Source organism: Coregonus lavaretus, assembly GCF_964263955.1.
Source record: "Coregonus lavaretus genome assembly, chromosome: 20".
Lineage (NCBI taxonomy): Eukaryota > Metazoa > Chordata > Actinopteri > Salmoniformes > Salmonidae > Coregonus > Coregonus lavaretus.
Genome location: NC_140007.1, coordinates 16,834,646 through 16,859,837, shown reverse-complemented (window position 1 = coordinate 16,859,837; position 25,192 = coordinate 16,834,646). Strand labels below are relative to the sequence as shown.

The 25,192-nt window shown below is 42.5% G+C and overlaps 1 protein-coding gene across 2 annotated transcripts; it reads left to right on the top strand.

Moving 5' to 3' along the window:
- The first annotated feature begins 4,018 nt into the window (after positions 1 to 4,018).
- Positions 4,019 to 17,926, top strand: LOC311147318 (uncharacterized protein). Of its 2 annotated transcripts, XM_084184005.1 has the most exons (4): positions 4,019 to 4,493; positions 11,726 to 13,538; positions 14,152 to 14,406; positions 14,597 to 17,926. In XM_084184005.1, the coding sequence occupies exons 1-4, from the start codon at positions 4,426 to 4,428 to the stop codon at positions 16,148 to 16,150; spliced, it is 3,690 nt and encodes a 1,229-aa protein (XP_084040131.1). In that variant the 5' UTR covers positions 4,019 to 4,425; the 3' UTR covers positions 16,151 to 17,926. The 2 variants fall into 2 exon arrangements, with proteins under 2 accessions (XP_084040131.1, XP_084040132.1); XM_084184006.1 differs by lacking the exon at positions 14,597 to 17,926 and having other exon boundaries at positions 14,152 to 14,450.
- The last annotated feature ends 7,266 nt before the right edge of the window (positions 17,927 to 25,192 follow it).

Sequence of the window (25,192 nt, the reverse complement as noted above, 5' to 3'; positions counted from 1 at the left end):
TGTTCCTCACACCAGACCAGTGGTGCGTGTTCCCAGTCCGGCCCATTCCTGTTCCTCGCACCAGGCCAGTGGTGCGTGTCCCCAGTCCGGCCCGGCCCGTTCCTGCTCCTCGCACCAGACCAGTGGTGCGTGTTCCCAGTCCGGCCAGGCCCGTTCCTGTTCCTCGCACCGGGCCAGTGGTGCGTGTTCTCAGTCCGGTACGGCCCGTTCCTGTTCCTCGCACCAAGCCAGTGGTGCGTGTCGCCAGCCCGGTACGACCCGTACCTACTCCCCGCACCAAGCCCGTGGTGTGTGTCCCCAGTCCGGCCCGGCCCGTTCCTGCTCCTCGCACCAGACCAGTGGTGCGTGTTCCCAGTCCGGCCCGGCCTGTTCCTGTTCCTCGTACCAGGCCAGTGGTGCGTATTCCCAGTCCGGTACGGCCTGTTCCTGTTCCTCGCACCAAGCCAGTGGTGCGTGTCGCCAGCCCGGTACGACCCGTACCTACTCCCCGCACCGAGCCAGTGGTGTGTGTGTCCAGTCCGGCCCGGCCCGTTCCATCTCCTCGCACCAGACCAGTGGTGCGTGTTCCCAGTCCGGTCCGGCCCATTCCTGTTCCTCGCACCAGGCCAGTGGTGCGTGTTCCCAGTCCTGTATGGCCCGTGCCTGCTCCTCGCACCAGACCAGTGGTGCGTGTGTCCAGTCTGGCACGGCCCGTGCCCGTTCCACCGGAGCCAGAGCAGTCCGCTCCACTGGTGCCTGATCCAGCTCGGGTCGGTTGCTCCACTCCGGAGCCAGAGCAGTCCATTCCACCGGGGTCCAGTCCAGCTCCGGTCAGCGGCTCCACTCCGGAACCAGAGCAGTCCGCTCCACCGGGGTCCAGTCCAGCTCCGGTCAGCAGCTCCACTCCGGAGCCAGAGCAGTCCGCTCCACCGGTGCCTACTCCAGCTCCAGTCAGCAGCTCCACTCCGGAGCCAGATCAGTCCACTCCACCGGGGTCCAGTCCAGCTCCGGTCAGCAGCTCCACTCCGGAGCCAGAGCAGTCCGCTCCACCGGTGCCTAGTCCAGCGCCGGTCAGCGGCTCCAGTCCAGACCCAGACGTCAGCCCCTCTCCAGGTTCGGGGTCTCCCACACCAGGGCCCAGACAGGGCTTGGTGCATCGTGGGATGAAGGAGAGGGGAAGCAGAGCGCCGAGGTCCAGACCAGACCAGGGGCGCAACGGGGAGGCTGAGAGAATGTGGTCGTCACGCCCGGAGCCGGATCCGCCTCCGAGGCGGAATGCCCACCCGGACCCTACCCTGTTATGTCAGGTTTGTGCGGTCGGAGTCCGCACCTTTGGGGGGGGGGGACTGTCACGCCCTGACTTATGGGACTCTTGTATGATGAGTCAGGGTGTGGAGTTCTATGTAATTATTTCTATGTTCTCATTCTAGGTGTTGCGTTTCTATGTTTGGCCAGGTGTGATTCCCAATCAGAGGCAGCTGTCTCTCGTTGTCTCTGATTGGGGATCATACTTAAGTAGCCTGTTTGTAATCATTTGTTGTGGGATCTTGTTCCGTGTAGAGGCTTGTATTGTGTTTAGCCTGAGGACTTCACGTTACGTTGTTTTGTTTTTGTTTGTGTGTTTATCTTTATAATAAAACACGTATGCATTTCACACTGCGCCTTGGTCTGACCCGTCCTTCAACGAACGTGACAGTTATTTTAGACGTACAGTGGGGGAAAAAAGTATTTAGTCAGCCACCAATTGTGCAAGTTCTCCCAGTTAAAAAGATGAGAGAGGCCTGTAATTTTCATCATAGGTACACGTCAACTATGACAGACAAAATGAGGGAAAAAAATCCAGAAAATCACATTGTAGGATTTTTAATGAATTTATTTGCAAATTATGGTGGAAAATAAGTATTTGGTCACCTACAAACAAGCAATATTTAGGCCTATTTCTAGACAATCAAAGGCCAGATTGTTGGAGTGCTGCAGAGATGGTTTTTCTTCTGGAAGGTTCTCCCATCTCCACAGAGGAACTCTAGAGCTCTGTCAGAGTGACCATCAGGTTCTTGGTCACCTCCCTGACCAAGGCCCTTCTCCCCAAATTGCTCAGTTTGACCGGGCGTCCAGCTCTAGGAAGAGTCTTGGTGGTTCCAAACTTCTTCCATTTAAGAATGATGGAGGCCACTGTGTTCTTGGGGACCTTCAATGCTGCAGAAATGTTTTGGTACCCTTCCCCAGATCTGTGCCTCGACACAATCCTGTCTCGGAGCTCTACGGACAATTCCTTCGACCTCATGTCTTGGTTTTTGCTCTGACATGTACTGTCAAATGTCGGACCTTATATAGACAGGTGTGTGCCTTTCCAAATCATGTCCAATCAATTGAATTTACCACAGGTGGACTCCAATCAAGTTTTAGAAACATCTCAAGGATGATCAATGGAAACAGGATGCACCTGAGATCAATTTCGAGTCTCATAGCAAAGGATCTGAATACTTATGTGAATAAGGTATTTCTGTTTTTAATTTTTAATAAATGTGCAAAGATTTCTACAAACCTGTTTTGGCTTTATCATTATGGGGTATTGTGTGTAGATTGATGAGGAAAACATTTTATTTAATCCATTTTAGAATAAAGCTTTAACAAGAAAATGTGTAAAAAGTCAAGGGGTCTGAATACTTTCCGACGGCACTGTTTAATGTATAAATGTACACAAAGGTAATTATTTGTCATGCCTCATTTCAGGAGGATCAGATGGTGACAGTGGTCTCAGCAGGGTCAGGCAGCCAGGGAAGACCAGTCTGTGATGGAGGTGAAGTGAATTTTTGCAGATACAACAACAAGCCAGATGCTATTTTAAGGCAGTTTGACAAACCTCCAAAGTTGATTTCCAAACTGTATCAAGGGTTGAAAGAGGCTTTTCCCGATTACACAATCAAAAGTCTTTGTATTTTTTCAAGAGTTGTTCATTTGTTAGGCTATTGGTTAAAGGTGCAACACAATATTTATTATTGAATTACCTTTGATATAGTTCAGTCTTATTAATCACTTAAACATATTTATTAATGATCTCTTACCTAGCTTACTTTTTGTTCTAAATAGAAACGGCATATTGGATTGTGTAAAAATGCAGAAAATGAGCTTTAGATACCCCAAATAATTCTGGGGGAGGACCCTGACGCCCCGCCAGGTTATGCAACCCCCCCACCCACACTTCGAAAACCAAAGTGGCACCCCTGACTTAGCTAAAGGGTTGAGCACAGTGGAAAGCGTGCTTCCAGACCGGAACCCTGGCCCCATGACTAGGACACAAGGCTAAAAACATTTTGGTTCATTTCAGCAAAATGTTTGGTTTATAAAAGGGCTAGTGTTTCAATATATTTGAGGAATATTGCTCTGCTGCTTGTCACATAAATTGAATGAAAATAGGCTACCTCTTTAAAATTGGGGAATTTGCCCTGGAAAAATCCAAAGATTACCCAGATTTAATGCCCCAGAATTAATGCCCCCAAACACAGAAAGTGTCTTGATCAATTCACCCTATCAGACATCCTATAGCCTAATAAAATAAATATATATGTCCCTAACACACTGCTAGTGTGGCTATTTGCTTCCTGCAAACAATGAAAACCCTGCCCTGCACGGTACGGTACAATTCAATAACTAAATATAACATGAGCAGTTGGTTCTGCAACGCTTTTTCAAACGGCCCGAAGATGTCACCAAATCATACCGGAAATGGTATATTGTCTCCGGAAGTTACGTATTATTATTGTAGCCGTCTCAAGTGGAGATTCAAGATCGTCGACGTTTTATGAACGTTGTTTTGGTCTGTTCTGTTCGCCCTCTGGGTTTAATGGATATGAGAGAAATAGACTGATGCATTGATTTCTACGGTTTGATACAGATACCGGTCTCATTTGAGTCTTGCAAACAGCCTTTTATAAGCGGAATTCTGACGCTATTGACGAAATTGAATTATTCAATTTCTTGAACGTGCACCCTGGTAACGTTTCACGGAAGTGTAACGCAAAAAAAGGAAATCCACGGAAATTGATTGAAGATAGCCAGCTGACTAGCTAGCATATAGCTAACGTTAGTTTTGGAAAGTGAAACTATTTTCCAGGAGAAAGTAGTGCCTACCAGTGATGTAATGTAAGTTAGGTGAGTTAGCTATTTAGACAGTAATTCATAGAAAAGCAACGTAACTAGCGTTACCCTGAGCTGCTCAATCACTGAGACCGAGAGCTCTAGGCTAGCTAGCTAACGTTAGATGGCGCAGCCGTCGAGAAACGACGTTACCAGATATTAGATAGCCTACGACGTTACCATATTTTTATGTTAGGCATGCGTGCGATTGATATAAACTACAACAAGGGGTTCCCCCTGCTTTTTGGCGCTTCACACTGCTGACTTTGTCTGGTTCGATAGGCAAGTTAGCTATCTACCTTGGATAGCATGAGTAACTTGAATCTCGCATACAGTAATCCAAGTAAAACGATGGCATCTCAAGGCACGTGTCTCAGGTAAGATTTAACAGAGAATCTGTGTATCAAAACATTTAATTTGAGGGTTGGGGTCTTTCTCAATCTTTTTTGAAATGGGTGACTTCAGTTGAATTGAAGAAAGGATTACATTGAAATGTAAGGAAGTAGCCTAGCCCGGCCTAAACTATTCAAATGTAATACATTTATTTTAAGTGCCAATCTGCCAGCTACATCCATTTTTTGATTTATAAATGAATATGTACCTAATGATTCTTGAATATAACTTGTATAATTTAAATACCTCATGAACTTAGTTCAACTACCCCATCAGAACCCAAAATATAAGCTTGTTTTACGCCAATGTTTGTAAACAAAGTAAATGTAACACACTAATAAAGCAAAAAAAAATGGTTATACTAGAATGTTGATATCATGGATGGTCAGTACTTGCATCCATAACCCTATGAATTTGAGAGGTTTGTTATTGTTTCAACTGCTGATTGCTGCTTTAAAGTTAGACGGAGTTGAGACCTAATGAGGTTAGGCCTAGCTATTGTTCAAAAAAATTAAACAGTCCTGTGCAATCAAAATAAACAGAATATCAACTGTGCTAGAAATGCTACAGTCTGGGATTTGGGAAGCTGTTCGATGTTCATTTAAGTTCTTGATATTTAGCCATTGATTCTGGAAGAATAACCTCTATCCATCTTCTTTATCATAACCCAAAATATACAAGGTTTTATTAATCCATTATTTACAAACAGCAAGAATGAAAACAAACAATATACAGTTTCAACATATGGTTAAAACCTGACCTATCTCTTGGATTTACATTTACATCATTTAGCAGACGCTCTTATCCAGAGCGACTTACAAATTGGATGTAATGGACTGTCAGTCCTTGGCATTTAGAAGACTTTCTATGAGAGAGGGATTCCCCAACCTCATCCCTCAGCTGTAGCCTATACCAAAAACAGTTGGGGATGCCGTAGCTTTATCCCACAGCGCCCAGTTTATGTTTGGCTTTACTGGACAACTTAATGATCTAACTTAAATTAAATAATACATTGGCAATTTATTATTTATTTGATACCAATATTTTTTTCTACAGGATTACGGCAACATACTGTAATCAATGTCCCACAAGGGATTCCCTACATCAGGAGTTTGAACTACACTGAAAGTAGCCTGAACTGAAACGACTCCCCAACAATGAAAGGAATTATTAGGCTATCCATCATATTGCACACATCTATTGAACTATAACAGAGACTATAACAATGGACTACTGCTCAATGACAATATTCCTCTTCTACAACTGATTGAAGCAATGAATTTATAAAATCAATCATCATGCTACAAATTTAAGTTGTAAATATAGCTGCAAGTAGCAACGAAGGTTCCTAGACAGTTTTTATTTATTTGAATAAACACACACACACACACTTACTTGATTCAAGGAACATTTTACTGGCAGTGTTCAAATTTTTTGCACAATAGCAAAGATATGTTTGCAACAGCGCCACCATGTTTTAATTTATTCTAATATCATGAATATTAGCTACAATCCCTCCCTAGTGCACGCATAACAATTATAGCGCCATCGACTGGTTGGGAGTGGCTATGTTTGACGTTGCCACTATTCCTTCACAAACGTGGTCGGGAATGATAACAGGGCATAAAATGAACACCCGCCAAATGCGTGTAGATTTAGATATTGGCGGGTAAGAATGTCTATTTTACCAGCCACGTTGGCGGGTGGTAAATTTGCAGGGCTCTACAGGGCAAGCATTACAATGCCGAAATAAAAATAGTCAAAAGTAAAATATGAACACGTGTAGCTGTTTTCAAATGCTGCGGTTGCTGTTTTGTTTCATAGCTGCTAATTGCACAAAGAAATAGGAATCCTATATCCCACCTCGCAAAGTAACACTGCCTGGCAGGGAAGCTGTTCACACTGAGTGAAGTGCTGATATTCATTTTTGGAGGCGCTGCGCACAGGCATAAAAATTGGTCTAATTTACTCAAGTCTATCTACAAAGTGAAACTTTGTCGTCGTGTTTCTTGGCTATTACATTTGTTTTGTTCACAAGCTTGGTTGTTTTCAATGTTAGTTTGAGTCTGCTGCTTCGCCCTACTCAGATCTCAACTCTCAGACACAGGTTACATGACTGGAGTGGCCCCGTTACCACGGTAATCTCCCATCTTTAAAGGGGCAGCTGAACATTTTGTCTCTATTTTGGTTAAAAGACTCAGGTCACAAAAATATTTATGAAATTCAGCAATATACCACATTACTTCTTACTAATACATTTCTTGTTTTAGAAACATTACAAAGCATGGTCATCTGTAATTATGGCCAAAACAATCTGAGTGACTGGTCGATTATTTTTTTCATCTACCTGCCACGGTGGCTGGTGGACCAAAAAGTACATTTTAGGCCCTGAATGTTAGCCACAATCTACTTGCAAAATCACAAGTAAAATGTAGGCCTATTTGCAGTTCGTAAAAATATCTGCTTTTGCATCAGCATAAATGTTAACAGCTTGAGTTTCACAACTGAATTGCATCCTGTTTCAATATTTTTGGAGATATCAACACGTGCTTTGGAGTAGACCTTCCTTGTGGTGTCTTTAAACCCCTCAATTATTATCAAGTTGCTGGATCAAAAATAGAAATTTTCTCATTCATCTTTTGTTGAAATTCTTAGCGTTTCACTAACTCCAGTAGAGATGGAGATTGTACATTTGTGTTTTGAGTGAATCAGATTTGTGGTTCATAAGATGTTTTAATATTTGATCAAACATCCAAGATAGAGGAACGTCTAATATGGCGGAGGTCATAGGTCCTTGAGGCAAATTTACTTATTTTTTATTCTGACTTTCGTAGCTCGAGGCCTACATCAAACGGGGTGGTCGGCTGAGCTTTTGAATTTAAGTGCTTATTATAACGCCACCTATGAGCCATTCAGTTAGATGGTTTGGCCCCATAATTACTTATTGGGTGTTCTAATGACATGTTCCATTTCTTTAACTTTTGGACAACCTGGGCTTGAGATATTGGCTCCAAATCTTAGCATAAATGCTAACAGTTTAGGTTCACAACTGAATTTTGTCCTGTTTCCATGTTTTTGGATATATCAACATGTGTTTTAGAGTAGACCTTCCTTGTCATGTCCACAAATGGATCAAATTGAAGTTGAGCGGTTTCATTGGGTTTGGGATGGGGACATTTAAGTTAGATTTGACACAATTTGGATTTTCTGTCATCTTTTCAAAAACTCAGTCATGGCAGAGGTTGTAAACGTACGTTTTGAGTGAATTAGACTTGTGGTTCATGAGAATATTTTTAAAGATTTGTTAAAACTTCCAAAATGGAGAAAAATCCAATAGGGTGGAGGTCAAAGATCCTTGGGACAAATTTGTTCATTAAGATGGAACCACTTACAATACCGACTTCCATATCTCTATGCCAAACAGTGTGGCAGGGCTGAGGTTTTGAATTCAACTGCTTATTATACCGCCACCTATGGGCCAGTCAGTCATCATAATTACTAATTGGGTGTTCTACTTGTTTGCCCATTTGTATAACTTTTTGACAATCTGGGCTTGAGATACTTTTTCAACAGAACATTGTACAAATGGCAGCAACATGCTGAATTGTGAGTACAACGAACATTTTAATATTAAAACAATATACAACAGATGTAGACAATAGAAAATGGACATTTAAAAAATAATGTTCATCAACCGTTAAGGAGGCAAACCATGGCTTGGATGGCACTAAAACGGAAACGCTCAGTGCTGCAATGATTCAGTTCCAGTTTAGTTGAGGAGTGGGTCTGGTGTAGACTAACAGACGATCATTGGGGTGGGAGCATATGGTGGTAGGGATCGAATTTTAGAAGAGATCTTGCGAAGGATCTTTAGAGACTTTCCCTGCATTTGTGGAGTGATGGTAGGTCCAGATTGGTGCATGCATCTGAGTAGGAGGTGTGGTCTGTGCCCATGATGATGCATACTGCTCTTCTCTGGACCCTCTCAAGGGTGTCAGACTGTCTCTTGGTTAGCCCTGCATGCCACACTGGGGAAGCATATTCCACAGCTGGTCGGATGTAGGTGGTGAATACCATTACCAGGTCCTCCTTAGGGATGTGGAAGTGTTTAAGGCGTCGGAAGAGGAACAGACGTCGGCTGGCCTTTTCACAGATGTGCTCTACCTGTGTTGTCCATCTTAGATTGCCTTAAATGAAGATTCCTAGGATCTTGATAACCTCTACCTTCTGGAGTTCTGTGTTGTTGATTGACGGGTGGTAGTGTATGTGGTGACTTCGTGAAGTGCACATGGAGCACTTTTCACTTCATAGGGTGTAGAACCATGTGTCTCCCCACTGACCACTTCTCCAGGTCAGCCAGGTCTTCTTGGATGGTGGAGGTGATGTTAGTGCTCTGGATTCTAATAAATTAAGGTCATCCACAAACGTCCATTGCTTGACTGCTGTTTGCAATAACATTCAGCGGACCAAGCAGAGTTCCTTGAGGTAGGCCACAAGTTTACTGACACTCAGACAGCACACAATGATACCACACCACCTGGTGTCTATTAGAGAGGAAGTTGCATATCCATCTGGCAAGCGATGATTGAAGCCCAAGCTCTAACATCCTGGTGAACGTTTTTAACCAGTTCGAACCAAAAAAAAGTACAGTTTTATATTGTTCCTTTCTGTTCCTTTTTTAACCTGTGAAATCAACTGTTTTTTACATTTGGCTCATTAAATTACTTCACCAATCAGTGCGGATAGAGCAGGCAAGCTAGTTGTTTACATGCGTGATGGACAGACAAGTGTAGCCTATGGCGCAAGATGCGACTGAAATGTTGTGGGTGGGGAGTGAGTGAGAGAGGGTTGAGGAGGAGGCTTGACGTGCTGGGCATCTTGTTATGACATGCATTATCTGAATTAGGTCCACATAATTATACCTAGGAGAAGCGGCTTCTGTGGAGGAACTTTGAATGTCCTTTGAGCTAGCTATCTAACAAGCTTGAGCTAGATAGCTAACAAGATTGTGTGTGCAGAGTGGCACCAGAATTAAAAACACGTCTTACCTTTTTTTGTAGTTAATAAATCCAACGTGAAACGTGATAACTAGGCCTATAGTATCCTTAACTAGCATTGAGGGGCAGATAGCCTAAACACGCACAAGCAACGTTTTTCAGCTTGCAGGCAGACACATACGTTTCTGAGTGAGAGGAAGGGCTTTGCATAGGCGCTTTGTTGCGGGACTAGAAAAAAATGCCTGGAAAGTAAAATAACATTATTAACTGGTTCCCATGCATTTTAAATACGTTTTGTTCTGAAACAGTATGGATCACTTTCGTTCCAGGTTCCGTTCCTTGAAAAAAACATAATTTTTCCGGTTTTTGTTCTGTTCCATGAACCGGTTCCAATCCCTGCTTTTGATAGTGTTTTATTAATTTCATTTGCTGTACCATGTCTATTGTCTGGTCTAAGACCCTCTGTGGAAGGTTGCCTCAGTTTGGGAGAGGTTGGCTAAGTCTTTGATGTTGTTATGCCATTGGGCTGGATCTTGTCTCTGTAGAATGCTTCTTTCTCAGTTAAAATTTTCTGTTGCACCTTATTCCTTAATTCCTTCCATAGGGTTGTGATTTGGTTATGGAATGCTCTCTGGCGGTCTCTGACCATTGCCTTTATCTCTGGGGTTATCCATGGCTTATCACGGAAGTGTAGCCAAACAGATTTTGTTGGGAAGTGATCCTCTATTTTTGATTGTTGGGAAGTATATATGGCAGCTGACTTCTCTTTTGGCATCTGACTTACAGGTGGTGGGACTTAGTGGTGGGAGGTGATCCACTGCCCAAATGAACGCACGCTTGAGTCTTGCAGTGGCCTGAATACCTTTCTGACAGTATGATTTTTGGACTTCTTCAGTTTTAAGTTGTATTGTAACAACATTGTGGTCACTTGTGGGTCAGAAATAGCAGGTTCAGAGTAGAAGGATGATGGGTGGATGATCATCAGGTCAATAATATTTTGCACTCTTATGGTTTTATGGATCTGTTCAAGATTGTGGCCTCTCCATGCTCACTAGATTAAAGTCATCACCAATGATAACTTCACTAGCAGGGTGTTCTACCCGCAGGGAGTCAACTGTCTACCAGATGGTCAATGAGTTGTTCAGCATAGAGTGAGTCAGGTGGAGAGTACGCTGCACATACTGCAACACTTGTGAAGATCTGGGGAGTCTGTATGGTCTTGTATGAATTAGGCTTGGGCGATATACCGTATACCGGGGTATTCTTAAATACAGACTGTATGATTTTCAATACTGTCCCTGGGCCCCCTAAAGCTCTAAGCTCCCCGTGTCGCAGGGGCTGTGGTGTTGGGTGCTACGCCACTGCTTATAACTTAAGTTAACCATCTAAGATGTGCCAAAGAAATGGTATCTGTCTCAGGGCTCCAGGTTTGCAGCTAGATGGCAAGATCAAGCTTCTTGGTTACAGCAGAGACAATCAATCCCCTACAGGATCAAGATCCCTGCTGTCTAATATTTGTTTTGTGCATGCAGCAAACTGTGAGTAGTATTTGAGATGGCAGTCTGTTCTTGCAATTAGTTTATGTTCGCTTGCACTTGTTAGCATTTAGCTAGTGTCTGCTATGGGAATTAGGTAGTAATTTGTTAGCATTTGTTGAGACCCCAACTCCCCCAAAATAATATATATTTATTTATTATGTTTACGTTTAAAAAGAAATAGCGCCACGTGTGTTTCAGACTAAATGTATGTAGGAATCTATAGAGCAGCGGAATTAAATTCAGGGTGTGTCATCAGGCAAGCTTCCAGCCACCACTATAAATAATAATAATACATGGGAACGATATAGCGCTTTTCAAGGATCCAAAGGTGCTTTAGATGGTATTAAAGAAACACAATAAACAAAAATCTATACAAAAACTATGTGAGACAAAAGACAAAGAAAAACATAAAACAAATAAGTAGGGAGTAAGGTTCAACAAAAGGAAAGTGTGTGATGTGTCAGTGCATGAGTAAGCGTGCAGCTGTTGTATACAAGCAAATCTAACTGCATTGATTTGATCTCAATTAAGAGGTGGCCTGTATTGTTCATGTATTGTATCAAACGCATAGGCCTAGGCCAATATTTTTGTAGGGACAGATAATCAAAACTCTCAAAACGATTTTAATTGCCTGAACTGTCTTGCTGTGAAATGCTTATGTATTATATTTTTCCTTTTCAGTGGGACAGGTGTCTTTTACCAAGCGATGCCAGCTGTGGGAAGTGATGGGAGAAATGTTATGAAACTAATCCCTGTTCAAAAAGTCAACGGACAGTTTGTTCGATCACCAACAAGCACTATGAAGGATATTGCTGAACCTCAACGAGATCTTACCTTGGACGTGCCATCAATTTCGAAGATTAACATGTCTACTTTGGGACCCACAGCTAAAGGACAATCTGTGAATAAAAGGCAATTTTACATGAGTACCTCTCCAAATCCAACCAATCTGACAGGAATATATCATTCAGTGAGCATCCAGACTCCTATAGTAACAACAAAAGTAGCCCAAAGTGCGGTATCCTTGACATCACCTGAGCTAACACTTTTGAATAAGGAACAGCTGCCAGTCACTGTGAAATCTCCAGCGCTTCCAAATGGACAATACCTTCAAATTCCCCCTAATGCTCAAGTGAAAACCCTTCCAGCATCCGCACTCCCCCCAGCCATAAAGAGACAGATATTTACTTCATCAACGAGCTGTGCCTCAAATTCAAATTTGCCAATGGTTCTTTATGTGTCCCCTGTCCAAACCATGAAACCAGGTGGTACTCCATTATGTCCAACATCTCAGAAGACAGCCCTCTCCCTCAGCCGACTTCCAAGGTCATCTGGCCAGACACTTTCTACATGCTCTTCGACAGGCTCAACACCGTGTTCTACTACTGCTAAGGATGGCAAAAGACCGGTCACTCCTATTAAGTGGGTGATTGAGGAGGCGGATGGCTCACCTGCTCCATGCCTTGTTCCTGTGAATTCCTCTTCTATGACCTCAGATATTCTGAAAACTCTGGCAGAGATGGAAAAAGGCACCAAAACCTGTGAAAACACAGCAAAAAAGTGTTCACCTTCCCAAGAGAGTCAGACAAAAATTGGCCAAGAGAAGGACAATGCCTTAGTGATGTACAATGGGAAGGTGTATTTTGTAGCCAAGAAAACCCCTGAGCTTTGTAACCGACCATCAAAGCCCTTGGAGGCCAGTAGGAACATGGGTGACTCCACCACACAGGCAGCAGAAAGTGTTGGATTCAATCAGAGAATCAGCTTACCGCCCTCCCTACCCTTAAGCGCCTCATTTGGATCACAATTGTCAAATAAAACCAGACCAGATCCTAAACACATTGTTATACCAGATGACATCATTGACCTCTGTGACGATGATCCACAGGATGACCTTACATGCCAGGCAATATCAACAAGGGGCGTAACAAGGCAACCTGAAGTCGATGAGGACGAAGACTCCAATGTAATATTTGTCTCATACCTTCCACCCAAAACGGTGTCTAAAGTAGTTGAAGGAGACAAAGAAATGGCTTATATGCTGAATGACTTGGAAGCTGAACAAGAAATGTTATGCAGTCAAGATCATTTGAATGGCCAGGTAGTGGATAGTCAGAAGAAAGTATCTGGCCTGTCAATAGAAAAGTGTCAGAGCATTGCCACTGCCCAAGACATGGCAGGCTTTCAAGGTAGTGCAACAGGCCTAGAGTTGAACTCCCGTCAGCAAAACATCACTGGTCAGTATAGGAAAATACTGCAAAGATTTCATGGCCGTGCAACTGGAATCCGAATAGAGAACATTCAGGGTAATGCCACTAGCAAGGAAATGGGAAGCAGTCGTCCCAGTGCTTCAACCCAAGAAATGGGGAGCGTCCAGGATGATGCCACTGACCAGGGGATTGGAAACAGTCAGCACCATGCCGCCACGCAAGAAATGGACAACATTCCTGGAAGTACCTCTCTCCAAACAGAAATGGAGACTCACAAAGAAAAGGTAAGACATCCCACAACTCAGATAGCTACACTGAACAATAATATTAACCATAACATTTAAAGTGTTGGTCCCACGTTTCATGAGCTAAAAATAAATATCCCAGAAATGTTCCATGCGCACAAAAAGGTTATTTCTCTCAAATTTTGTGCACAAATTTGTTTACATCCCTGTTAGTGAGCATTTCTCATTTGCCAAAATTATCCATCCACCTGACAGATGTGGCATATCAAGAAGCTGATTAAACAGCATTATTATTACACAGGTGCACCTTGTGCTTGGGACAATAAAAGGGCACTTTAAAATGTGCAGTTTTGTCACACAACACAATGCCACAGATGTCTCAAGTTTTGAGGGAGCATGCAAGGCGTATTTATGTTTGTAAAAAGGCCCTTTTGTGGGGAAAAACGCATTCTGATTTGCTGGGCCTGGCTCCCCAGTCATGTGAAATCCATAGATTAGGGCCTAATGAATTTATTTCAATTGACCGATTTCCTTATATGAACTGTAACTCCGTACAATCTTAGAAATTGTTGCACGTTGTGTTTATATTTTTGTTCAGTATAATAAAGTAAACTCACCAAGGCTTTTAATCTTGATCATTCCCCAATTTTAGAGCTCATCAGATCCCATCCCTGAGCAGCGGACTTCTGTGTTGGACATGAAATCCTTGGAAACTTGTGATCGCCTGCTGAAACAGATGTTTGGGATCACATCTGATGTGAAAATATGTTTGGCGAGGGTTGATGCTAAACCCAAGGCTATCCCTAAAGTGTTTCCTCGGATTGGGACCACAAACAAACGTACCATAGAGGCTATTCGCAAATTGTTACAGGGATCAAACATTTTGGTAAAAAGGAGGGAACACGAGGTAACTGATCATTTTCTACTTTCCAAAGCTTACTAATGCATGAGGTATTGTTGGTCTACTTTAGCCTATTAGATTGTCACGGTTGAATTTCGAGACAAAAAGTATATTGTTTTACCATTAATTTGAACAGCATTTTCCAAGATGTATTACTGTATTTCCCACTCTAAAAATTAAGCACCTTGTTTCACAGGTCTCTGCAACTAGGAATGATGATAGTTGCCCAATAGATGCTAAAAGACTGAAAATAGGAAAAGTTGAAAATGCATCTGAAAGTTCAGAAAACACAGAGCCCCTCACCAGTCCAACTCCTCAGCTGGAAATGCAGCCCCTCACCAGTCTTACTCCTCAGTTGGAAATGCAGCCACTCACCAGTCCAAGTCCTCAGTTGAAAATGCAGCCCCTCACCAGTCTTACTCCTCAGTTGGAAATGCAGCCACTCACCAGTCCAAGTCCTCAGTTGAAAATGCAGCCCCTCACCAGTCTTACTCCTCAGTTGGAAATGCAGCCCCTCACCAGTCCAAGTCCTCAGTTGAAAATGCAGCCCCTCACCAGTCTTACTCCTCAGTTGGAAATGCAGCCCCTCACCAGTCCAAGTCCTCAGTTGAAAATGCAGCCCCTCACCAGTCTTACTCCTCAGTTGGAAATGCAGCCACTCACCAGTCCAAGTCCTCAGTTGAAAATGCAGCCCCTCACCAGTCTTACTCCTCAGTTGGAAATGCAGCCCCTCACCAGTCCAAGTCCTCAGTTGAAAATGCAGCCCCTCACCAGTCTTACTCCTCAGTTGGAAATGCAGCCACTCACCAGTCCAAGTCCTCAGTTGAAAATGCAGCCCCTCACCAGTCTTACTCCTCAGTTGGAAATGCAGCCCCTCACCAGTCCAAGTCCTCAGTTGAAAATGCAGCCCCTCACCAGTCTTACTCCTCAGTTGGAAATGCAGCCACTCACCAGTCCAAGTCCTCAGTTGAAAATGCAGCCCCTCACCAGTCTTACTCCTCAGTTGGAAATGCAGCCCCTCACCAGTCCAAGTCCTCAGTTGAAAATGCAGCCCCTCACCAGTCCAACTCCTCAGCTGGAAATGTTATCTGATGCTGAACACATATTTGGGTATGAGGAACCGACTGTCAATGATTTAATTTCCACCGAAATTGAAACAGGGGTCCCTTCTAAACCTCTGCCAGATCTCAATCCAGTACATATTTCAAAAAGAAGCTCAAAGTCACCCGTTCCATCTGTCCACCCACAAACAAACACTGAAGCTATGGATTGCGCTCCTGGGCACTTATGTGGCACAGCAAGCAACATAAAGCCTAACTCTAGAAAAAGAAGGGGAAAAGGGAGAAGATGCACTGCGTGTCCATGTGGGGTGACTGGAACACTAGTACAAGACAAAGCAATGAGCTCATCATCCACTTCACAAGAGGGGCCTAGTTCATCTAAACCACCGAACACCAGGACCTCAGATGGCAGTACCTGTGCAATTGCAATATCAGCTAAACAAAAGCGTAGAAAGTCCACAAAGGCTCAAATGGAAGATAAAGAGCAAACATCTGTGGAGATCCAATGTCTTTCAAATGTGAGTGAGAAGGGAAGTAGTACAGCTGGAGAGATCCCAACCAGTTATCTCTGCTCTACAGCACCCATGGACCCTGAAGAAATCAAGCGTCATGAGAGAATCAAACGACTGAAAGAACTCTTGAAGGAGAAGGAGGCTGCTCTTGCAATGATTAGAAAGAACATGGGCTGAGTTAGACTGAATCGCTTTCCAAATTCCAATGTGTTGCATAAGTTCAGCCTTGTAGAACTCTTATTTTAATTGTCATATTTACAGTGCATTCGGAAAGTATTCAGACCCGTTGACTTTTTCCACATTTTGTTACGTTACAGCCTTATTATAAAATTGATTAAATTAAAACAAATCCTCATCAATCTACACACAGTACCCAAAATGACAAAGGGAAAACAGGTTTTTAGAAATGTTTGCAAATAATTATTTATTTAAAAACTGAAATACCTTATTTACATAAGTATTCAGACCCTTTGCTACGAGACTCGAAATTGAGCTCAGGTGCATCCTGTTTCCATTGATCATCCTTGAGATGTTTCTACGACTTGATTGGAGTCCACCTGTGGTAAATTCTATTGATTGGACATGATTTGGAAAGGCACACACCTGTCTATATAAGGTCCCACAGTTGACAGTGCATATCAGAACTGGGGAAGGGTACCAAAAATGTCTGCAGCATAGTGGCCTCCATCATTCTTAAATGGAAAAAGTTTGGAACCACCAAGACAATTCTTAGAGCTGGCCGCCTGGCCAAACTGAGCAATCGGGGTAGAAGAGCCTTGGTCAGGGAGGTGACCAAGAACCCGATGATCACTCTGAAAGAGCTCCAGAGTTCCTCTGTGGCGATGGGAGAACCTTCCAGAAGGACAACCAAATCAAATTTTATTTGCCACATGCGCCGAATACAACCAGTGTAGACCTTACAGTGAAATGCTTACTTACACGCCCTTAACCAACAATGCAGTTAAGAAAAAAAGTGTTAAGTAAAAAATAGACAAATTCAGCCTTGCAGTAAATGAAAATTACTTTGGTTTTATCCAGAGAGCCATCTGGGAGTGATTTGAAATGTAATTTGCCATTTAAAAGCCCCTTACTAGCAATCTCCATCATTCAGTCATACAAGTAGCTAGCTAGTAAAGTGGTTGTCAAACTAGTGCATCGGCTGCCAGGGCTTGAATTTGAACTATGGATAGTTCAGAGGGTCAAACTAAGAATGTTTTAATGGCGTCAAAAGAAAATACGCCATTGAAAATTTAAGCATTAACGCGTTAACTTTGACAGCCCTAGTCTGAATACTTATGTAAATGTAATATTTCTGTTTTATTTTTAATACATTTGCAAACATTTCTAAACCTGTTTTTGCTTCGTCGTTATGGGGTATTGTGTGTAGATTGAGGAAAAAACAAACGATTGAATAAATTTTTGAATAAGGCTGTAACGTAACAAAATGTGGAAAAAGTCAAGGGGTCTGAATACTTTCCGAATGCACTGTATGTAATACGTTTTATTACCTGCAGGAAATGCGTTTCTGTTCAGTATTGAATGTTTAATTCCAAAATAAAATAATTCCGGTGATAACATGTCATTTACATTTTTATGACAATGTTCCTGGGTTTTCCTGTTTTTGCTAAAGGGTTAGGGTATTTGAGTATGTTGATGCATTGACAAAGCATCTTAAGATATGTTTTCAGAAAATATTTCAATTTTACTGACTAGCATTTTTACTGTTTATTTCTGCCTTATCAGCTTTTGCACCTAGGTTTTTTATATTTGTTCTGCAAAGATTGCTCACAATTCTATCCACAAACTGCATGCAGATACATGTTGGCTCCCTTTAGAGTAATTTATTTTATAATGGACTAATGTAATATTAACATTTGGTTAGGTAGGCATAAGTGTTTTTCTGTCTACAAATAAAAATACTGTTAACTCTAAAAATATGTAATAAATCATGTTGTCAGTAGATGGCAGTGTTGTTGGATTCTATGGAGGAGAAAGAGGAACTGCCCCTCCCTACCTTCAGGCTCTGCTCAAACCCTACACCCCAACCCAAGTACTTTGTTCTGCCACCTCTGGTCTCTTGGCCCTCCCAGTCCTACGGGAGGGCAGCTCCCACTCAGCCCAGTCCAAGCTCTTCTCTGTCCTGGCACCCCAATGGTGGACAGCAGAGTCCCTGCCCATGTTCTGAAAACAAACCCTTCAAAGAGTATTTTTAATAATCCCACAGCAGCCCCCCTTGCACCCCCGTCCCCTAATCCCACTTTTATTTAACCAGGTAAGCCAGTTGAGAACAAGTTCTCATTTACAACTGCGACCTGGCCAAGATAAAGCAAAGCAGTGCGATAAAAACAACAACAGAGTTACATATGGGATAAACAAAACGTACAGTCAAAAACACAATAGAAAATCTATATACAGTGTGTGCAAATGTAGTAAATTATGGAGGTAAGGTAATAAATAGGCCATAGTGCAAAAATATTTACAATTTAGTATTAACACTGGAGTGATAGATGTGCAGAAGATGATGTGCAAATAGAGATACTGGGGTGCAAATGAGCAAAATAAATAATATGGGGATGAGGTAGTTGGGTGGGCTAATTCCAGATGGGCTGTGTACAGGTGCAGTGATCGGTAAACTGCTCTGACAACTGATGCTTAAAGTTAGTGAGGGAGATAAGTGTCTCCAGCTTCAGAGATGTTTGCAGTTCGTTCCAGTCATTGGCAGCAGAGAACTGGAAGGAATGGCGGCCAAAGGAGGTGTTGGCTTTGGGGATGACCAGTGAGATATAACTGCTGGAACGCATACTACGGGTGGGTGTTACTATAGTGACCAATGATATAAGATAAGGCGGGGATTTGCCTAGAAGAGATTTATAGATAACCTGTGGGTTTGGCGACGAATATGTAGTGAGGGCAAGCCAACGAGAGCGTACAGGTCACAATGGTGGGTAGTATATGGGGCTTTGGTGACAAAACGGATGGCACTGTGATAGACTACATCCAATTTGCTGAGTAGAGTGTTGGAGGCAATTTTGTAAATGACATCGCCGAAGTCAAGGATCGGTAGGATAGTCAGTTTTACGAGGGCATGTTTGGCAGTATGAGTGAAGGTGGCTTTGTTGCGAAATAGGAAGCCGATTCTAGATTTAATTTTGGATTGGAGATGCTTAATGTGAGTCTGGAAGGACAGTTTACGGTCTAACCAGACACCTAGGTATTTGTAGTTGTCCACATATTCTAAATCAGACCCGCCGATAGTAGTGATTCTAGTTAGGCGGGCGTTCGATTGAAGAGCATGCATTTAGTTTTACTAGCGTTTAAGAGCAGTTGGAAAAGCCTTTCATGACCTCACACTTCACTATTTTCCCTCTTACTAGCTCTGACTGCTGATAGCTATGAGGAAAAATTGTACTTACTATGACTGTGATATGTGGTTGTCCCACCTAGCTATCTTAAGATGAATGCACTAACTTAAGTCACTCTGGATAAGGGCATCTGCTAAATGACTGAAATGTGTAGGCCTGGACTCACTCAAAGGAACATGGAACGGAAGGGTGGTTGGAGAATGACTATTGAAGTTTTCTACATTTAGACTCAAGGACTGTTTTGAAAGGTTTGAGTATATTGTACAGAACCTGGTGCACATAGATATTCTGAAAATCCTCAGTTTAACATAAAGTACTTTTTTGCTTTATATTATTTGTTTTGTATTAAATAAAAACATGTTTACATTAATGTTACTACAAATGCATTATTTAGTTTAATATATCCAACGTTTTTGTGCAATAGGACTTGTGTATAATGACACCTTAGTATAAAATGAGTGTATTTGGCTTTTTGTAATGACTGCATTTGTAAGCACTTGTGCACTATCAAAATAATGTACAGAGGATGCTAAAACAAAATAAGTGATACACCCGAGTGTAGGGCTAGAGTAAACTATACCAAATATGTTTTTTTAACTAACCCAAGATAGACAACAGCCTGTCGTTTCCAATTGGAGCAAATTAATCATAGTGGGCAGAACAAGCAAGGAGGTGGGCAGAGCCAAGCACGAGCTAGCGAGAGCCTGGCTACAAGTATTTGCATATTTCCGTTAGGGAACGCCTACTCTGAAGTGTTCGTGCAGTAACTAAATTCGCCCTTGTACTCCTTCTAAACAACGCAATTTTTTTGAAACGTTGGCAAAGGGTAAAGTCTAGAAAAACTAAGTTCACTCAGTTCGTAACAGATTCTAGTTTTGGAAACAGAAATCTGTATTGAGATCAAATGTTTCATCGATGAGAAAAGTAGCAGAATGTGGGCCAAAATCCATCTTGCTCCATCATCTCCCACTGCCGGCCACTGGGCTACTTCTCACCACCATATTTGGTAGTGAATGGAAACGCCAACAGGATGCTTCACATTTATACATCCGGTGAAATATCTGTCTCATGACTGTGACTGTACTGTACACTTGGGACGCCCCTACCCTTAACAATAACTGGTACCTACCCTTAACAATAACTGTTAAAGATTTTACATTTTAACTATTTCAAATGGGGGCGGGGGGGGAATAGTTAAACTGCTGTGTGAAGCCAGCAACAATAAGGTTGTGCTCGTTGTAATTTCCCTTTCAAAATAAAAGTCCCCTGATTATATCTATGAAATGGAGAGAAAAAAATTACACAGCAATAGTTTCAAGTTGTATTAGTCGTATGTACGGGATTCACACGGTAAACACTGTCGAACTAAATGCTTACGTGCAGGTTCCTTCTTGATAATGCAACAACAATAGTAAATAAAATATGACTATGAACAAAGAAAAATGTCTCAGTAGAATATAATCAATTTTTTAGCATAAGCATAATACAGGAAGGCACAATTTATAGTCTCAACATTTACATGTGTTGAGGGGAGGGGGAGGCGGGGGATGGGGGGGCAAGTGTTAAAATGTTGCAGTATTTAGCAATCAATTTTGTCACTGGACTACACACAACGCCCCATAATGTGAAAGTGGAATTAGGTTTTTCTAAATGTTTACAAATAAATGTAAAATGAAAAGCTGAAATGTCTTGCCCCTTTGTTATGGCAAGCCTAAACAAGTAAAGGAATAAAAATATGCTTAACAAGTCACATAAGTTGCATGGACTCACTCTATGTGTAATAATAGTGTTTAACATGATTTTTCAATGACTACCTCATCTCTGTACCCCACACGTACCGCATAAAAATATTGCATCCTGTTTGCAACAAGGCACTAAAATAATACTGCAAAAAAAATTGGCAAAGTAATTGATGATGTATGAGGCAAATCCAATACAACACATTACTAAGTACCTCTCTCCATATTTTCAAGCATTGTGGTGGCTGCGTCATGTTATGGGTATGGTTGTAATCGTTAAGGACTAGGGAGTTTTTCAGGATAAAAATAAATGGAATGACGGTAAGCACAGGACAAATCCTAGAGGAAAACCTGGTTCAGTCTGCTTTCCACCACACTGGGAGATGAATTCACCTTTCAGCAATAACCTAACACACAAGGCCAAATCTACACTGGCGTTGCTTACCAAGAAGAGAGTGAATGTTCCTGAGTGGCCAAGTTACAGTTTTGACTTAAATCTGCTTAAATCTATGGCAAGACCTGGAAATGGTTGTGTAGCAATGATCAACAACCAATTTGACAGAGCTGAGAGATTAATGGGCAAAAAGAATAATGGGCAAATGTTGCACAATCCCGGTGTGGAAAACTCTTAGAGACTTACCCAGAAAGACTCACAGCTATAATCGCTGCCAAAGGTGATTCTAACATGTACTGACTCAGGGGGTTGAATTCTTATCTAATCAAGATATATTAGTGTTTTATTTTTCATGATTTCTTTTACAAATGTTAGAATTTTTCTTTCACTTTGACATTACATAGTATTTTATATTGTCGATAAAAAAATGACAAATTCATGTTAATCCCACTTTGTAACACAACAAAATGTGGAAAAATTCAAAAGGCCTGAATACTTTCTGAAGGCACTGTGTGTGTGGATGTGTGTATGTTTGTGTGGGTGTGTGCGTGAGTGAGTGCATGTGTGCTAAGGTGCGAAGAATCAGAGCAGGTGGTCAGTCCAGTTCAAGTGTTCAGCAGGCTGATGGCTTGTAGATAGAAACGGTCTCTGAGCCTGTTGGTATCAGACCTCATGCTCCGAAAACGTCTGCCGATGGTAAGGGAGTGAACAGAAATATTTGGATATGTCTGTAATACCATTTGATAATAACCAGAAGCAACTGAGGAAATTACATCTCATTGTTATGGGGAAAAGGTGAGAGGAGGAGAGCGCGTAGATGCGAGAAGGAATTCTACAACGAGCAAAATGATCATGCTGTTTGTATGTGGCTGCTATGAAAGTGAACTGTGTTTGCGTGTGATCAGATGTGTATTCCGCCGATTCTGTTGAAAACTTTTCTTAAATGTTTTTAACTGTTGGACTAATGATTACACTCTAGATCAGATAGACGCAGGCAAGAGTGTGCAAGGCGGTATTGAATGTGTCACTGTCTGTCACCTTGATGGGTAGGGCTACTGAACCTTTTCTTGAACAGCGTACAGCCAGGTAAATCAATTGGAAAAGTCTTTCCATTTTCTTCTCCTTCCTCTACTAATAGGGATAGACCAAATGGTGCAGTTCTATGCAATCTTATACCCATACCAACTATATCAATATCAACCATCAGACAGGGCCTGCAACCGCCTATTGAACTTAGCTTGTATGAGTTTGAGTTTCCCTGTGACTTAAAAAATCGTAAAGGTCTTGGGTTGATGCATCTGAACATTAGGAGCTTACTTCCTAAACTGGATTACATCAAGATCTGGGCTTTGCAGACGAATCCAGATACTCTGGTATTGACTGAAACTTGGATCTCTGTGGACATTCTAGACTCTGATATTAATATTGAGGGTTATCATGTATTCAGAGCTGACAGACAGGGTAGAGGTGGTGGAGTGGCCATTTTATAAAAAATCTATGGAAATCCATTTCCCTTGCCAAAATGTTTTAGCTACTATCTTTAAGCCTTTGTCTGGGGAAAAATGGATCCATAACTGTTATAGGGGCATACTGCCCTCCCTTAGCTAACCTTTGTGCACTCGAGGAGTTAACTAGTTTGTTGTCTTCTTTTACTAAATCAGAAGTTATTATCCTGGGTGACCTAAAAATGCAGGCTTCAGACAATCTAAAAACATGTGTAATGATCTAAACCTAACCCAGCTGGTGACATAAGCCTACGGTTGGATTTTCTCAATTTCTTGCTTGGCGGAACAGGTTATTTACCTTGGTGATTGTATTCCTCATCCAATTCATAATGTGATCAAATATTAATACAATTCAGAATTCGAGGGGAGGCAGATCGGTGTGAGCGGCAGGCGAGGTGAGTAGTCATGCTGTAGTCATGCTGTACTTCGCTCCGCAGGTAATAAGACACATTACATTACAATGGAACGATTTGATTAGTGTAATGTTGGCTAGCTACATAGTTGTATTTGTATCAAAGATAAAGGTGTAGTATAGAGAAACTATCGAGGTTATTCGTTCGCAGCGACGCCGTTTATCAAAGTCAACACAGCAGCCATTGCTAGCTAGCCAACACTACCAGCTAGCAGTACTGTAGCAGCTAAATACAATATAATTTTAGTCAATGAGAATTTTGCAACATAAAGCTTCCCTTTCTGAACATTCGAGATGTGTAGTCCACTTGTGTAGCTAGCAGTACTGACTTTGTGCTAGCTAGCCAACGTTTAATTATTGCTGCGTTATGAAAGGAACTAGACACGGACACGAATTATCTGTTTAGTGTGTTAACACACTATTGGTCGTTTGTTGTAACCAAGTATTGGTGCTAAACCGTGTGTTATTGGATGCTAGTTAGCTATGGCATCATAGGATACGGTGCCCTGGGCGGTTTTCATGGAAGAATACTGTACCAAGTTAGCTAGCTGAATAAAGTAAGTTAGAGTCTATTCCTAGAAACATTGAACCGCTGTAGTTTACAACAATTATAATTTCTAAAGTGGAAGTTGGGAGAGTTATATTCGGGTGTTTCAGTGAAACAATTATAGTTTCTGAGGTGGAAGTTGGGAGAGTTATATTTGGGAGTTGTGGTGAGGGAGGCCCCACTCTCTCCTTTCCCAGATGTTTAGTTCATTTCATTCCGATCTCCTCTGCATTATTGTAGCCATTTGCTGCAGCCTGTCAACTATGCCTCTGCCTATCCCTGTTCTCTCCTCTCCGCACAGGCTACACAAACGCCTCACACCGCGTGGCTGCTGCCTCTCTAACCTGGTGGTCCCTGCACGCACCACCCACCTGGAGTTCCAGGTCTCAGGCAGCCTCTGGAACTGCCATTCTGCTGCCAACAAGGCATAGTTCATCCCAGCCTATGCTACCCTCCAGTCCCTCGACTTCTTGGCGCTGACGGAAACATGGATTACCACTGAAAACACTGCTACTCCTACTGCTCTCTCCTCGTCTGACCATGTGTTCTCGCATACCCCGAGAGCATCTGGTCAGCGGGGTGGTGGCACAGGAATCCTCATCTCTCCCAAGTGGACATTCTCAATTTTCCCCCTAACCCATCTGTCTATCTCCTCATTTGAATTCCATGCTGTCACAGTCACTAGCCCATTTAAGCTTAATATCCTTGTCATCTATCGCCCTCCAGGTTCCCTTGGAGAGTTCATCAATGAGCTTGACGCCTTGATAAGTTCCTTTCCTGAGGATGGCTCACCCCTCACAGTTCTGGGGGATTTCAACCTCCCTACGTCTACATTTGACTCATTTCTCTCTGCCTCATTCTTTCCACTCCTCTCCTCTTTTGACCTCACCCTCTCACCATCCCCCCCTACTCACAAGGCAGGCAATACGCTTGACCTCATCTTTACTAGATGCTGTTCTTCTACTAATCTCACTGCAACTCCCCTCCATGTCTCCGACCACTACTTTGTATCCTTTTCTCTCTCGCTCTCCTCCAACACTACTCACTCTGCCCATACACAGATGGTAATGCGCCGCCGCAACCTTCGCTCTCTCTCTCCCGCTACTCTCTCCTCTTCCATCCTATCATCTCTTCCCTCTGCTCAATCCTTCTCCCTCCAATCTCCTGATTCTGCCTCCTCAACCCTCCTCTCCTCCCTTTCTGCATCCTTTGACTCTCTATGTCCCCTATCCTCCCGGCCGGCTCGGTCCTCCCCTCCAG

Excerpts from the sequence above, each read along its gene's own strand:
- LOC311147318 (XM_084184005.1), top strand. The coding sequence starts at position 4,426 with ATGAGTAACTTGAATCTCGCATACAGTAATCCAAGTAAAACGATGGCA. Across the intron at positions 4,494-11,725 it reads TCTCAAGGCACGTGTCTCAG|TGGGACAGGTGTCTTTTACC; the intron begins GTAAGATTTAAC and ends TTTCCTTTTCAG. Across the intron at positions 14,407-14,596 it reads TAAAAAGGAGGGAACACGAG|GTCTCTGCAACTAGGAATGA; the intron begins GTAACTGATCAT and ends CTTGTTTCACAG.